Consider the following 17,027-nt stretch of genomic DNA (forward strand, 5'->3'; position numbering starts at 1 on the left):
CAAAATTAGCAGAGTGTTTTTGTGTTCAGATTCCCTGGTACATCCACTTTTATTTATCAATAAAGAGGAGTAATTCATCAACTCCTGAGGTGGATAAGATTTGTGTTTCTGTCTCCCTGAGGGCCTTGGGATCCCACTACAATTGCAGAAGGACAGGAAGTCTAATTGCATGATGGATAATTACCCAAACTGGAACAACTACAAAATGCAATCAATCAGATGGCAAAATTCTGTTTCCTTATTAGTTGATCCCTGGCATTCAATTCTGGTCTAAGTACAATAATATAGAGCTTCGGGAGGAATATGCAACCCAGCAATCCCACACTAGAGGCTAAAATGCAGAAGATCTCCACAGCCACCATATATTTTCCTTTGGTGCTCAAGTAGGTGGGGACGAAGGACACCCAAACACTGCAGAAAACCAACATGCTGAAGGTGATGAGCTTGGCTTCATTGAAAGTATCAGGTAGCTTCCTGGCCAAGAAAGCCACAGTGAAGCTGATGATGGCCAGGAGCCCCATGTAGCCCAGGACAGTATAAAACATGGTGGCTGATCCTTCATTGCACTGCACAATGATTTGGGTAGTCTGTGAATGCATGTCAAACTCCGGGAAGGGAGGAGAGGTTGCCAACCACAGTGCACAGATGCCAGTTTGAATAAGAGTGCAAAGGATGATGACTGACACTGCCAACCTCTTCCCCATCCATTTCCTTATCCTGTTTCCTGGCTTGGTGGCCATGAAGGCCAGAACCACAGTGAGGGTTTTTGCCAACACACAAGAAACAGCCAGGGAGAAGACAATCCCAAAGACTGTTTGACGGAGAAGGCAGGTCACTTTCCCAGGCTTTCCAATGAATAGGAAGGAGCAGAGAAAGCAAAGCAACAGGGAAGTGAGGAGAGTGCAGGTGATGTTCCAGTTGTTGGCCTTGACAATGGGAGTCTCCTGGTGTTGAATGAAGATCCACGTTATCACAAGAGTAATCAGAGAAAGGAAAAGAACAAATGAAGTAAGAATTATTCCCAAGGGTTCTCTGTATGATAGGTAGATTATATGCTTAGGCATGCACTGATCCTGGTTCTTGTTAGGATGCTGATCATCAGAGCACTTGTCACAATGATCTGCATCTGAAAAAAAAAAGAGTTTCAATAGTTTAAAATGTTTATGCACCCTCTTAACTTATATAGCATTTATCACTTAATATATTTGCATGAAATATGTCTGTGAACATATTTCTATTGGAGAGATTTTGATTGGAGAGTGTCCTGGATGAACGATTGGGGGCTTCCCAATACTACAGATGGGGTCTTGCCTGACTGATGGATCCCCCCTACAATGAAAATCCCTCAAATTAAACGGAAGAGTTACTGTGAAACTATCCCATGAAAGTGTCCACTTTTTTTTTTTACACTGTAACATTTCTCATTAGCTGTACTTGCTTCTCCAAGCTGAACCTTTTGAATTGAAACTCACTGAAAGCTGTGGATTACTTTTAAGGAAGCTAAGATTAGTAGGAATTTCCCTGATGAGGGAACTTCATTTCAAAGCCCTGTGATGTAGCATCTGTGCTGTTTAAATGTAGGTGTGGAAGGCTCAGCTTCTGCATCAAGGCAGAAACTTTGGTACCAGATGCATATAAAATTTATGCCATTTTCAAGAGACTTTATCTCATGCACAATCACCATTATTTGCTGAATGGGAAATAGAATTGGAAGCCTTGTGATGTTACATCAAGGCTGCTGGATTGTACTGTGGAAAGGTTGGCTTCAAAAGTCATCAGTTATTAAGTCAGAATTGATAAATTGCACTGACTGTTGGGGAATTGCTGTAGCTCCATGGTAGAGCACCTGGTTTGCACGCAGAAGGTCCCACCTTTAATTCCTGGCATCTGCAGGAAGAGCTGGGAATACCCCCTATCTGAAACCTTGGACACCCACTGCCAATCAGTGTTGGTAATCAGCAACTAGATTTGCTGATAACCTCACTAGGTACAGTATATAAGGCATCATCTTATGTCATGCGTATTACCATAACTTAGTTTGCAATACAATTATTCTGAAAGCAAAACAGTATAAAAATCGAGCAAATAACGAAAACCTATACACATCATACATTTTGCAGAATGGGGAAAAATGTATAAATGGTTTCAATATTCCCAGTCATGATTTTCATTCTTAGAGGACAGAACTTCAAGGACTTAAATTCATTGGTCTTGTTGCAATTTCTATTTCTTAAAATTTTGCTGCAGGCATAGTAGTACATATTTCAAAGCCTCAAACAATGAATAACTTTGTTATATTCACACTAAGCTACTGAACTGTTATTTTAATTCAGTCAGTGGACTTATTTGCTAGAATGGTTTACTTACTAGGCTCTCATATCTGGATCTGGAGTTGTCTCATATGTGATCTCATTAAACTCGTGAATAAAGAAAGAGACAAATTCACCGACGAAAATGTCCTCTGGAATGCCATAGTCATCACGAACCTTTGTCTGCTGACCCAATCCATTGTCAGCCTTCTTGCTGACAATTTGAGGCAGCTGCAGCAGCAATAGAAGCACCAGCAGTGACATACACCTGGCTACCATTAAATCTTGCCCGCAGCTGGGCACATACATTGTGACAGATACACAGAACAGGAGGAGCTCCAAGACCCCCCTGATAATGGTACAAGGGGTTTAAACCAGCCTTCAACAAGGCATTTAACAAGGTTTTGCTATGCCCTCCCCTCCTGCCCCAGACCGAGGCTGAATGGATTTATTTAAAAATATTCCTGGACCAGACTAGGAGTCCTGATGGAGTTGCAGTGAAAAAAGAATGAACTGCTGCCATGCAGATCTGGCAAAGAGGCTGAATTTGAAGAAAAATCTTGTTTCTAATTGTGTGCCAAGGAAGAACTCCAGAGTGGAATTCTAATGGGGGAGTTTGTATATGCATTCTGTGATTAAATTATGGCTGCAGCTCGTAAGCTAGTCGGTAAAACGTGGAAGAAATGGAATGTGACCTTGTACCATCCAGTTAAACACTGCAAAGAACAGAATAATGGAAGATGGTAATGAACTCTCCCCAGCACACAAGGTCTGGAACAGCAATGTATGTGAAGGACTACACACATGAAATGGATTACTTATTTATAAGATGTAACGGAGGTGGGAAAAGCAGCCAGCTGGAAGAATGGCTTAATGGCAACTGAAGGATGTCAACTGGACTTTAAATAAGAAATGATGCAGCTATGCGAGGAAATGGTGATGATGATATGTTCGGAACCGGAGCAGGAAACCTGATTTTAAGAAACTGTCTTAAATTAATTTAACCTGGTTTGATTTGTAGTATTTTGGAAAATTAATAAAAAAATAATTTGAAGGGGAAAACCCCCACCAACTTTCTAGTGTCACTGATTCCAATCAAAGTTAGGTTTGATAGACCCATTCAAAAAAGCTTTGTATAAAAGATGGTTTGAAAAATTATCTTTATACATGGAGAGCAGCATGACAGGAACTCCTGGGGTAGATTGATCTATGTGTTTTTCTTTTTCTTATAGCAATGGGATCTCAACTCAATTACATGAGGATAGTGGTTTTGATAATTGCAGGGTAGATAATTTCCTTCTCTAAGATACTCAGCTCTCAACAAAGTCACCAAAAACTTCTTGATCAACTTCATATCCAGTGCCTGCTAATGAAAAAGCCACTGCACAAATCCAAGGCATGTTGGGTATTATAGGAACATGGGAACTCTGGGCCAACAACACATTTGGAATATTTAAAAAAACCCTGGCGCTTAATGACCACATATGCATCCCACTCACAACCTAGATAACATCACAGTGCAAAGCTTTTTTTGCCAACTAATTTTAATGGTTTTTCAAAAAATTTTAAACAAATTAACATGAAATTAATTCAAATTTAAAAGTTGATTTCCTGCCCCTGCTATCTTGATGTTTCACTTCCCATCCTTATTTGAAGCCCAATATTACATACATTTCAAAAAATTTAACATATTTTAGCATTTTGTCCTTAATTTTTCTATTTTCCTCTTCTTCATTTTCCATTGGCTGCTCTTTTTCAATTCCTGCTAAACTATTACATAAGCATAGCATATTCCCAAATATCAAGAAGAGTTACTTGTCACTTTGTGAGCCCACATAAATATTTAGTTATAAATCAATAATACATACAGTGGTACCTCGGGTTACATACGATTCAGGTTACATACGCTTCAGGTTACAGACTCCGCTAACCCAGAAATATTACCTTGGGTTAAGAACTTTGCTTCAGGATGAGAACAGAAATCATGCTCTGGCGGTGCAGTGGAAGTGGGAAGCCCCATTAGCTAAAGTGGTGCTTCAGGTTAAGTACAGTTTCAGGTTAAGAACGGACCTCCGGAACGAATTAAGTACTTAACCCGAGGTACCACTATACATACAACCCATCTCTCCCACTGTTTTTCATGGAAAAATATCTGACTGGTTCTAATACACACAAACTCCTCTCCAGCATTCTATTCCTGCTCAAAGGCTTTAAGTTTATATGTTCTCTGTCCTATCCATATGCCCATTATTTTCTTGTCCTCCCTAATCTTTCTTGCAAGTACTTCGAATACCAGATTGAATAGTAGCGGAGATAAGGGGCATCTTTATCTTGTAGCTTTTTAAAATTCATGTATGGTTCTTTTTCCTTACAAGCTGATCTCTACTGTTCAGTTCAGGCCTCAGGACAATAATGTACAATTTGGGGAAGAAGATGCAGCCCAGCAAACCCACACTAGAGGCTAAAATGGAGAAGATCTCCACAGCCACCATGTATTTTCCTTTGGTGCTCAAGTAGGTGGGGACAAAGGACACCCAAACACTGCAGAATACTAACATACTGAAGGTGATGAGCTTGGCTTCATTAAAAGTATCAGGCAGCTTCCTGGCCAAGAAAGCCACAGTGAAGCTGATGATGGCCAGGAGCCCCATGTAGCCCAGGACAGTATAAAACATGGCGGCTGATCCTTCATTGCACTGCACAATGATTTGAGTAGCCTGTGAATGCATGTCAAACTCTGGGAAGGGAGGAGAGGTTGCCAACCACAGTGCACAGATGCCAGTTTGAATAAGAGTGCAAAGGATGATGACTGACACTGCCAGCCTCTTCCCCACCCATTTCCTCATCCTGTTTCCTGGCTTGGTGGCCATGAAGGCCAGAACCACAGTGAGGGTTTTCGCCAACACGCAAGAAACAGCAAGACAGAAGACCATCCCAAAGACTGTTTGACGGAGAAGGCAGGTCACCTTCCCAGGCTTTCCAATGAATAGGAAGGAGCAGAGAAAGCAAAGCAACAGGGAAGTGAGGAGAGTGCAGGTGATGTTCCGGTTGTTGGCCTTGACAATGGGAGTCTCCTGGTGTTGAATGAAGATCCACATCACCACTAGTGTGGTCAGAGAAAGGAACAGAGCAAATGAAGCCAGAATTATTCCCAAGGATTCTCCATAAGCTAAATAGACAATATGCTTAGGAATGCAGTGGTCGTGGTTCTGGTTTGGATGCTGGTCCTCAGGGCACTTGTCGCAATGGTCTGCATCTGAAAGTTATAAGTCTCAAGAATGTAAAAGTGCAAATGAATCTCCTTAAAACTAGAGGGCATCAACTGCTTAATACACCTTTGGATCTATTTCTCTAGAAAAAGAGGAATGGAATGCTTCATTCCATTACAGAAGAACTGGCATGATAATCCTAATTTTTTGGGGGGTATAATACAGGGATGATAGTGGCACTGAATTATTCAATTTATTTGGTGTTCATAATAAGGAACAGCACACATTCTGCCCAGAATATTATTTGGCACATTGTATCATTCATGCAAAATAGGAAATTTAAATGAGATTATAAAATTTAATCCTAATTGTTTTAATCCTAATTGTCTTTAGTGTGCTGGCATCTACTCTTTGGAATTCCCTCCTATCACTCAGCACTCATCTCTGTTACCTTTTCAATCCCTGTTGAATTTCTTCCTGTTCCAGTAATCCTTTTAAATCAGGATTTTATCCAAATCTGTTTCTGAAATGAAGTTATTATTTTTGAAAGCACATTTAGTTAAGTAAGTAAGTAAGTAAGTAAGTAAGTAAGTAAGTAAGTAAGTAAGTAAATAAATGCCTTCACTTGGTTATTGACTAGAGAAGCCTTTCTCAACCTGTGGGTCCCCAGATGTTGTCGAACTACAACTCCCATCACCCCTAGCTAGCAAGGCCAGAGCTCAGGGATGATGGAAGTTGTAGTCCAACAACATTTGGGGACCCACAGGTTGAGAACCGCTGGACTAGAGAGAGAGAAATCTATAGCACAGATCACTGTCCAAATAGCTCAGTGTGTGCATAGACTCTATGAAACATCTGACGTGATATGAAATTATCTGTAGCCACATCAAATAAATAGTGTAATGGTGTAAGCAGTAAGTGATGAACACGCATGTGTAAATGAGCCCTTTGAGCCCATTTAATATTACTGGACTCTGGACTCATGGAAGTGTGAAATCTTTACTTACCCATCAGTTTTGAAACTGTTCCTTCAGAGCACTGAGGACAATCGTGGCAACAAATCTGTTTCCCCTGACGCAAAATCCTACTGTGTCCAGGACGGCAACTCTCAACACACGTGGATTGTGGTAGGTTCTATTAATATCCAGAAAGAATGGGTTTACATTGTAGACCAATGATGAGCTGACTTTAAAATGGCAGGTTTCTTAATTTGACCTGTCCCATGTCATGAGACAAAGGTTCTTAAGAGCAGAAGCAGTAAGGCAAGGCCTACAAGGCCTATACAAACAGATGCAAATAAACTACATTCTCTTTTATCTTGCATATTGAATTTTATCCCTTTTTGCACAGTCACTCAGTCACAACTAATCCTGACTCATTTCTAGAATTCTTCATCCCTCAGATGTTCCATCACATTCCTTGGCTTGTTGCTTTCTCTATCTCAAATGCTTCCTTCATCTCCATTTCTGTGTCAGCTTCAAACCTCAAGTGAAACATACAATGCTGTCAGACCCTTGGACACCTTTGTTTAGTATCGCAACTCTGATGGGTTTCAGCTCAAAATGGTTGCAGTCAGAGCTCCCCGCCCCCAATCTCTGCAGATGTGAAGCAGACGAAGCATCATTTTGGGGGAAGCAGTATTGTGGGCTAAATTTCAACCCTTAGCAAACCAAATTTGGCCAATGGGCAGAAGATTCTTGCAGACCAATTGGGCACCAGGGGAAAGCTACATTTGGCCTGCATGGCAGATATTTCCCCCACCTGCTATAATTGTTTAATTTAATATCCCTATGCACCAGTCATATTTTCTATTGAATGTGTGGTCTTTAATTTTATTAGGATTAGTTAGGATTTCTGCATGTTTTGGAACCAGGACCAGCCACAATTTGGCCTTTGGACTATCGTCAAACTTAAAGCACAGGAAAATGATAGTCCTCCCCACTTGGTTAAACGTTTGATTACATTCAATCACATTTCTATTGATGATGGGGTTTTTCCCTCCAGAAGGCAGTGGGCCTAACCTTCCAGCATGGACTCTATGGGTGGACTTATTGGATAACATGACTGTACTGGTAACATCTAGCTCAGGCATCCCCAAACTCGGCCCTCCAGATGTTTTGGGATTACAACTCCCACCATCCCAAGCTAACAGGACCGTGGTAAGGGATGATGGGAGTTGTAGTCCCAAAATATCTGGAGCGCCGAGTTTGGGGATGCCTGATCTAGCCAATTGCTAGACTGGCTGGCTTGCTGTCAGAGGACACATCCCTTGTAGATTTGCTGTAAGTGTGTTTGTGTCTATGAATGAGAGTTCTCTACCTTTGTTTTCTCAGCTGTATTCAATAAACATTGCATTTTGAATTCTCCCCATATAAGGTTATCACATAATTATTTCAGGTTGTGCAGAGATTGAGTACATTCCCAACAATAGCAGCCTTATGGTCTAGCTAGCCACTTATCAGCAGAAGTAACAGCATCCTTCAGCCTTGCTCATTTTTTTTATATCACTCAGACCATCTCTGGTTCAAAGAGGTTCCAAGCAGGTTTTTAAAAAGGATTTCTGATGCTTATTCTTAAAATATCTGCACAGTATGACCTTTAAACCATTCCTTGGTGGAATCAGAAACAGCCAGATTTGGTCCTGGACCCATAAAGAGATCAGTAGGCTCTGGAAAAAAATAGTAATTTTCACCTGCTTAAACTTGTGGTTCCACACAACAGCACTTCCATTGATGGTGAATTTCTTCCCTTCAGGAGCCTGTGGGTCCACCCTTCCAACACAGACTCTATGGATGGACAGATTGGAAAAGGTGACAGTGTTGACAATATCATATCCAGTTGCCAAGTCTCCATTTTCATCAAAAAATATTTCTTCTCCAGCACTATTGTTGAAGTGGATGAGCTTTAGAAAGGAGTGAAGCTTGATTGGAGAAGGAAAGACATGAATTGAGGCTTTGCTCTCTTTCTTTCAAGCAAAGACGAAGCATTCCAACACTCCATTCAACTTAGCAATGTTCAAAGTGGAGTGGATTCGAAAGCACCATCATCTTGCTTCACAGAAAATGGAGTCTCTCTTTCACTTGATACCTCCCATGTGACCAATGTTAGCCAATCACATAAGAACTACTGGAGAACTCTCCAGAATTCATTTACCAACCAATCCACTTTAAACATACAGCAATGCATATTAGGGACGCGGGTTAGGGAGGTTCATAAAAAACATTTTTTTAAAAAATGCCTGCTCCAAAGGTCTTATCTCAGTACACTAGGGATTATAGAGTTCTATCTGAAATTTCATGCATATCAGTTAATATACTGACCCTGCTCCATTGAAATTTCAGCCTTCATGACATAGGAAAACAGCCAACTAAACAGCTATTTTTGTGGAAGAGGGTTGAGATATTAACTGATATGCATGAAATTTCAAAACTTTAAGCAACTTTTGCATTCAGTTAACTTAGCCAGCCAATCAATCAAAAGCAAATAACATATTTTTAAAAACAAATCTAAAGAGTTACTTTTTGCTACCACCCATTACCCAGAAGTGACTGGCAAGGATAGGACTGGCAAATCTCCCATTGACCGAGCCTGGAAAAATGAAGGCTATGGTGTAGATATCTCATATCTTGATGTCAGAACATGTGACTGATTCTGGTGTTTAAGTTAAAAGTGGACATGCTTCCTTCCCCTACCTCCAACCTTCCAAATGTTTTCAATTACAATTTTCACAATTTCTTATCATTTGTCATAAGGGCTTGTGGTGATCAAAGTTGTAGTCCAAACACCACCAAGTTAGAGAAATTGCTGTAGAAAAATTCAAAACTTTCAAAGAAACAGCTCATCATAAACCAAGGATTGAGAGAGAAAAGAAGTCTGACACCAATCAGTTTCAGAAATCTACTACAACAAAGGACATTAATCCGGACATTGAAATGCATTTCAGTACAGTAATACCTCGGGTTACATATGCTTCAGGTTACAGACTCCGCTAACCCAGAAATAGTACCTTGGGTTAAGAACTTTGCTTCAGGATGAGAACAGAAATCGTGCAGTGGCGGTGCAGCGGCAGCAGGAGGCCCCATTAGCTAAAGTGGTGCTTCAGGTTAAGAACAGTTTCAGGTTAATAATGGACCTCCGTAACGAATTAAGTACTTAATCCGAGGTACCACTGTACACACATTACAGTTGTGACAGAAAGGAGACTCTTACCTGCCATGGATGGACATTAAGATTCCGTCTGGCTATTGCTCCCATAAGCTTCTGCTTTAATCTCGATGAAAGCATCGCATGGAGAGCATGTGCTATAACATACACAGCATTGTAGATACTGTAAGCTTGGCCAGACATTCCCATTTCAAACACAATCTGTGGAAGGCTCCTCAACTTCTCTTGCCCAGTACAAATTCTTGAGGTTTTTGCATAAATGTTATAGGTGGGGAATGAGCACAAAAATGCACTCGACCAGAAATGATGAATATCATAAAGTACAGTCTTAGTAGGATTTAAAATCTCAAGGAACTCTTTATATCCTGCAACATCATTAGCGTGGAGTGAGAAGGACAAGGTTCCATTGAAAGATTTTGGTGTGAATGCCCGACTATCCAACACAGATGCAAAATCCCACAGAGCTGTTACGACCCAAACCCTCTCCATTGGTTTAGGTCCATTTTCATCGACATGCAGAACCATTCGTAAGACCTCCATAGACTGCGAATTCCCATGAACAAGAATCACATTGGTTTTGGATGATAAAAGAATAGATCTTACTTTATTAATTAAATTCGTAGATGTTACTCTGTGGATGCCTTCCAGGGTTGGAATAACTTGCTTAAAAGCAATGCAAATATTTTTCTGGAGTAACCAAGGAATGAGAGTCCTCAATAACTTTTCTCCACTGTCGTCATGTGAAACAATGAGCCCAATCCAGGTCCATCCAAAATGTTGAAGCAGCTGAACAATCCCAGCATATTGAGGACTTTCATTTGGGATCATCCGATAGACAGAAGGGAACTGTGTTTTATCACTCAAGGCAGGCTCAAAGGAGCCATAACTAAGCTAAGAACAAGGACAATAACCTTTTAAGAAACCAAAACAATCTCCTATGTTTGCTCAATTTCAATAACTTCTACAAATGTATGGTAGGATAGAAGGTTGTGCTAATATTGCTTTTGATCCTCTAATACAGCAGCGACTGTAAATTCTCCAGTACAACAATCTAGAGAAGATTACCAACGGGCTAAGTAGTAACAAGGGATGTGGGTGGTGCTGTGGTGTAAACCACTGAGCCTTGGGCTTGTCGATCGGAAGGTTGGCGGTTTGAATCCCCATGACGGGGTGAGTTCCCATTGTTTGGTCCCAGCTCCTGCCAACCTAGAAGTTCGAAAGCATGCCAAAGTGCAAGTAGATAAATAGGTACCGCTCCAGCGGGGAGGTAAATGGCATTTCTGTGCACTGCTCTGGTTTCAGCAGAAGTGGCTTAGTCATGTGGCCACATGTCTGCAGACAAACTTTGGCTCCCTCGGCCTGTAAAACGAATTGTGCACCACAATCCCAGAGTCATTCGCGACTGGACTTAACTGTCCAGGGTCCCTTTACCTTTTACCATGTAGTAATAACAAGCAAGCAAGCAAACAAACAACTGCAAAAACATGAATCAGATCCAGGATCACTTTGAAAAAAGCAAAGGAAATTTTTGAGGAGGGGAGAGTTTGGAGCCAAAAATTAATGAAGAAAAAAAGGACAGGTTAGACCCTTTTTATGGCACATATTAAACTTTTTTTTTCAAAACTCCAAATTTGTTTCTGTTTTCTGACTCAGGTAAGAAGTCAAACATCAGTGCATGTGATATGAACAGGGCTTTTTTTTCCAGCCGGAACTTATCAGAAATCAGTTCCGGCACCTCTCAGGTGGGTGCCATTGCCATTATAAGACAACAAGGGAGGTGTTTGTGGTGAGTTTTGGCACCTCTTTTTCTAGAAAAAGAGCACTGGATATGGATCATATAAGGGGATGATTTGGAGCAGGGTCGGAGGAGGAAGCAGTTTGCTAAGTGTGTGTGAGGGCTCAGCCACACTTCCTTTTGCCCTGTACTTTCTAGGTCCACGTTTAAAGTGTCGTGTCCAAGTCCTTTTTTTCTTTTGTCCCAGTGCTTTCCCTACAAAAACCTACTTTTTGCTGCTGATTTGGAACAAACAGCAATTCATGTTTTCCACAGTTTTCTGTTTGCTCCATTTCTACGATAAAGAGCGAGCTTTCATGGGGAAAGTACTGAGGCAAAGAAAAAAGAAAAAGGGCACATACAGTGGTACCTTGGATTAAGAGCAGTTTAGTTTATGAACAACTTGGATTAAGAACACTGCAAACCTGTAAGTAGGTGTTTTGGTTTGTGAACTTTGCCTTGGAAGCAGAAAATGTTCCGCTTCCTGTTGAGTGTGTTCCACTTGTACATTTAGTTCCCCGTTGCTATGGGAAAGCACGCCTTGGTTTAAGAATGGTTTGGTTTAAGAACGGACTTCCAGAATGGATAAAGTTCGTAAACCAAGGTACCACTGTATATCAAATACAAATTATCATCTTTCATTGTGCGTGGGGTGGGGGGGTAAGCTCTCACATACTATGCATACTGACAGATAGACACACCTGTGGTATCTTGTAGATATTTAAGATGTGGGGCATTTGCTTGGAGTTCTGAAGGGTGAGCCCTCCAATGATGGCCATTAGCTTGTATGTCTTGTCACAGATGTAGTTAAGGGGGTTCCCCTGTCTTAGAAAAAGGAGATCCATAGTCCCTTTACAGGAGCCCATTTCATTGTAAGCATTTTTAGTGATGGTGGCAAATACTGTGCTGTTGGGTAAGAGTCGGGGATTCCTCTTGATCTCAACCATGGCAAACACAAAAACAAGGACATGATGGTAGTAATTTGGCAAATAGCTGCAAAGATATTTCAATGTAGACTGAGGGATTTCATGGGACCGTTGAGTTAATTTAATGCAAATGCAATTTAAGTAGAGTTTCACAGATATTATAAATCATTAGCAATTTAATGTTATTGTTTGAAGAAGAAACATTACATTGCTTTGTACATTATTATTATTATTATTATTATTATTATTATTATTATTATTAAATTTCCTTTGCCACTCCCTTCCTCCCAAAGAGCTCATGTGACAAATGCTAATGTAGCAATATAATAAAAAAATGAAATGAGAATATACCGTGGTACCTCAGGTTACATACACTTCAGGTTACAGACTCTGCTAACCCAGAAATAGTACCTCGGGTTAAGAACTTTGCTTCAGGATGAGAACAGAAATTGTGTGGCGGCAGCGCAGCTGCAGCAGGAGGCCCCATTAGCTAAAGTGGTGCTTCAGGTTAAGAACAGTTTCAGGTTAAGAACGGAACTCCGGAACTAATTATGTACTTAACCCGAGGTACCACTGTATTTAAAACAATTATAACTAAAAACATTTTGAAGCATTACAAGATTTTTATCTTGTCCACTGAATTTTCTTATGCAGGAATTGCTCACATTAAGAATCTCTGCCTCATCATGATTCATTTTCAGTTTAATGTCCCAAAACTAGCCCATCACTGCTTCCAACAACTTCACATTCTCTTCTGATTCAAATAGAATAATCAGTCCCCAGCATACTCTTGACACCATACTGCAAATCCCTGGAGAACACCCCAACAGTTTCATATGTTTGTTGAACAACACAGGAGACAGAATATGCCCTTGCGTAAACTGACAACTCAATAGCAGTGAGGTCAAGCAACTGCTTCTCTGCTAAAGGTAAAGGGACCTCTGATCATTAGGTCCAGTCGTGGCCGACTCTGGGGTTGCGGCACTCATCTCGCTTTATTGGCCGAGGGAGTCGGTGTACAGCTTCCGGGTCATGTGGCCAGCATGACTAAGCTGCTTCTGGTGAACCAGAGCAGCGCACGGAAACACCGTTTACCTTCCCGTCAGAGCGGTACCTATTTATCTACTTGCACTTTGACGTGCTTTCGAACTGCTTGGTTGGCAGGAGCAGGGACTGAGCATCGGGAGCTCACCCTGTCGCAGGGTTTCGAACTGCCAACCTTCTGATCGGCAAGTCCTAGGCTCTGTGGCTTAACCCACAGCGCCACCTTCTCTGCTACTTTATGGCAATGATCCTGCAGTTAGGAGCAGAACCTCCAAATCCCATCACCCTTTCTGATTCGTGAAGAACACCATAATCAGTGTTGTTGAAAGCTGCCAAGAGGACAAGGAAAGCCAAGGAAGTCTCACTCCCCTTGCATCTCTCCTGATGAAGACCATCCATCAGAGTTACCAAAGCTGTCTCAGTCCTAAAACTGTGCTTGAACCCTTACTGAAATTGGTCTGAAGCCATGTGCTCTTAAGAATGGTTGTTTCATTATTTGTATTTCTTTGAAACAGCCTGGTTTGAAGTGGTGCTGTCTTCTCTCTGTGCATATATATCTGTCCATCTATCTAATTTATAAATGTGAATAAATTAATAAAAAAATACCAAACGCTTCATCTTTTACACCTCTGTTTTACACTGGAGACTCACCGGTTTGAGATTCATCCCTATGATGATAATGCCTCATTCAGCATGTCAAGCAGAAAAGTTAGGGTCTAGTTATCTCAACAAGTTTTAGCAAGTTTTTCCTTTTCATTTTTTTGCATTGAGGCATTTCACTGAACTTTTTAAATTGTGACATAAGCTGGACCATAAAGAAGGCTGATCGCCGAAGAATTGATGCTTTTGAATTATGGTGCTGGAGGAGACTCTTGAGAGTCCCATGGACTGCGAGAAGATCAAACCTATCCATTCTTAAGGAAATCAGCCCTGAGTGCTCACTGGAAGAACAGACCATGAAGCTGAGGCTCCAATACTTTGGCCACCTCATGAGAAGAGAAGACTCCCTGGAAAAGACCCTGATGTTGGGAAAGATGGAGGGCACAAGGAGAAGGGGACGACAGAGAACAAGATGGTTGGACGGTGTTCTCGAAGCTACCAGCATGAGTTTGACCAAACTGCGGGAGGCAGTGCAAGACAGAAGTTCCTGGCGTGCTCTGGTCCATGGGGTCACAAAGAGTCGGACACGACTAAATGACTAAACAACAACAACTACTATGTATGGACTATTTTGAAGAAAGTTAAGATTGGTAGGAACTTCATTTTGTGGGGAATAAGAAATCATGGAAAGCGCTGCGATGTAGTGTGTAAATGTAGGTGCAGAGGACTCCAATTCTATCTCAAAACAAAACCTTTGATACTGGCCAAATACACATAAACCTATGCCTTATTTTCAAATGAGATAAGATTGTTAGTGCTTTATCTCATGCAGAAACTCAATTAATTCTGTATGGATAATGTAATGGAAAACCCCATGATGTTGTGCTAGATTTTGGTATGAAGAAGTTTGTGTCCAATGATCTGAGTTATGAAGTTTAATATCACAACTACACTGCTCTTAATGTATGTTTCAAGGAAAATTATACATTTGGAAGCATAGCAGGATCAAAATTGAAACTGAATAAATACATACCCCGCAACATAACACAGCCCAAATCTGGGACACCATCTTCCAGGTCCAAAATCCTGCTCAAATCATGTGGCCCGTGAGAGATCACAGACCCAGAAAAAACACTTTCTTCTGGTATGGTGGCCAAAAATGCACAGTTTGGGGCACCACACGAGATCACAACCCCCCCAAACCACTTTTCCAAGGCAAGATCTTTGCCCAAAATTGCATAAGAGCAAGGCACCCAAAATGGCCACTGTGCTCTCATTGAATAAAACAGAATGTTCCAGTTTTTCTAGGGCAGTTGATGGGTATGTAAATACATAAAACATATAGATCAACCTTTCTGAAGAAAGAGTGGGAACAATAGCTTAGGTGTTACTATTAATAGAGAACAGCAGTAATCAATCTTCTTTTAACTTCCATTTGTACAACTTGTGCTAACACAAACACACACACAACCTAGAATAATGAATAGTTTTTGCCATATTCAAACTAAGATACTCAACTGAAATACAAATTCTGCCATATAGATACTATTGATAATGTCAATAAATTGACTTACCGGAGTCTCATTTGTGGATTAGGATATGTCGTATATGGGAACTTTTGAAACTCGGGAATAACAATAGAGGCAAATTCAGCAATGGCAAGATTCTCCAGAATGCTAAAGCCATTTTGAGGTTTTGGCTGCTGACCCAATCTGCTCTCTGCATTTGTGCTGACAATCTCAGGGAACTGCAGGAGCAGAAGGAGCAGCAATAATGAAGTCCATCTCGCTACCAACAAGTCTTTACCACAGCTGGACACGTTCATTGTGCAGATACTCAGAGCAGGAGTAGCTCCAAGGCCACCTTGAAAAACCCCATAAAGTTTAAACAAACGTTGTTTCACACATCGCCATCCAGCTTATCAAGCATTGGCTTGATAGAATACTTCCAAGGAGCTGCTTATAAAAGCTTGCTTTGAAATTTGTGTTTCTGTATGGAAGGCAGCATTTCATCAACTCCTGAAGCAAATCCATCTGTTTCTGTCTTCCTGAGACCAGTGGGATCTCTGTACAATTACATGAGAACAGTGATCATGATAATTACAGAGCAGATAATTACCTTTTCCAATATCCTCATCTGTCAGCAAAGTTAAGGAAAGCTTATTAACTTTTTCATATCCAATGGCTGCTAATGAACTGGCCAGTGCTGGAATCTGTAGCATAACAGGAGGACAGGAGTGCTTTTCTAGTTAAGAAAAGTAGCAAATATGTTCCAACCATTAGTAGCTTAGAAATTTATAGGTTATAAAAAAAATGTCATCTTTTGTGCTAAAAGCTTGAAATGTTACCATGACTATCAATATTAATTCCAAAAGCTCAGGCCATGGCAGGCAACTCGAGTCTTCTGTCAGGTTCAAACCTTAATGACTTTGCAGCTGGTTCTGTTCCACAGTTTGTGATCTCATCTCTTCTAGCTCATGCCTTTACTTTAGTCCAAATTAAGCTCTAATTAACAGGAGAACCTCTGCCTCTTAATGGCAGCGTAGGAGGGTTTTCGACAGGTGAAGTGCTTTTGCACTCATTGCCTCCCTGCCTCCCGCATTCCATGCTGGAGCAAGAGCCAGGTACCGAGATGAACTGCAAGTGATGCCCGTTCCCCCCGTCCCTGGGAGGAACTTGCAAGAATAATTACCCTCAACCATCCTTGTTTTTCCTTCGGCAATGACCTCCTGCTGTCATGGGAGTTGCCTCCATTAAGGCAGACTAGAACCGGAAGCCAGGAACAGGGCATCTAACTACCCTTGCTTCCATTGGGACTTAAGAAATTAAGATACATGGTTTGGGCCTGTGGGCCCTAACATAGAGAAGAAAAGTGACACAACAATATCAGTCCTGGATCTCCTCAAAGGGTCTGCTGATTCTTCTAGATCTGTCAGCAGCTTTCGACATGGTCGATCATGAACTTCTGGACCACCGCCTTGCCGACGTGGGGATCCAGGGCA

At 41.2% G+C, this 17,027-nt stretch overlaps 1 protein-coding gene across 1 annotated transcript; it reads right to left on the reverse strand.

The window, feature by feature from the left end:
• Positions 1–215: 215 nt before the first annotated feature.
• On the reverse strand, positions 216–16,247 carry LOC128398912 (vomeronasal type-2 receptor 26-like). The gene is made up of 8 exons (XM_053360178.1): positions 16,145–16,247; positions 15,601–15,889; positions 12,158–12,449; positions 11,687–11,785; positions 9,728–10,573; positions 8,211–8,420; positions 2,447–2,540; positions 216–1,126 (listed from the first exon to the last, which is right to left on the reverse strand). The coding sequence occupies exons 1-8, from the start codon at positions 16,245–16,247 to the stop codon at positions 216–218; spliced, it is 2,844 nt and encodes a 947-aa protein (XP_053216153.1).
• Positions 16,248–17,027: the final 780 nt, after the last annotated feature.

The sequence above is a fragment of the Podarcis raffonei genome, chromosome 13 (assembly GCF_027172205.1).
Source record: "Podarcis raffonei isolate rPodRaf1 chromosome 13, rPodRaf1.pri, whole genome shotgun sequence".
In the NCBI taxonomy this organism is placed as follows: domain Eukaryota; kingdom Metazoa; phylum Chordata; class Lepidosauria; order Squamata; family Lacertidae; genus Podarcis; species Podarcis raffonei.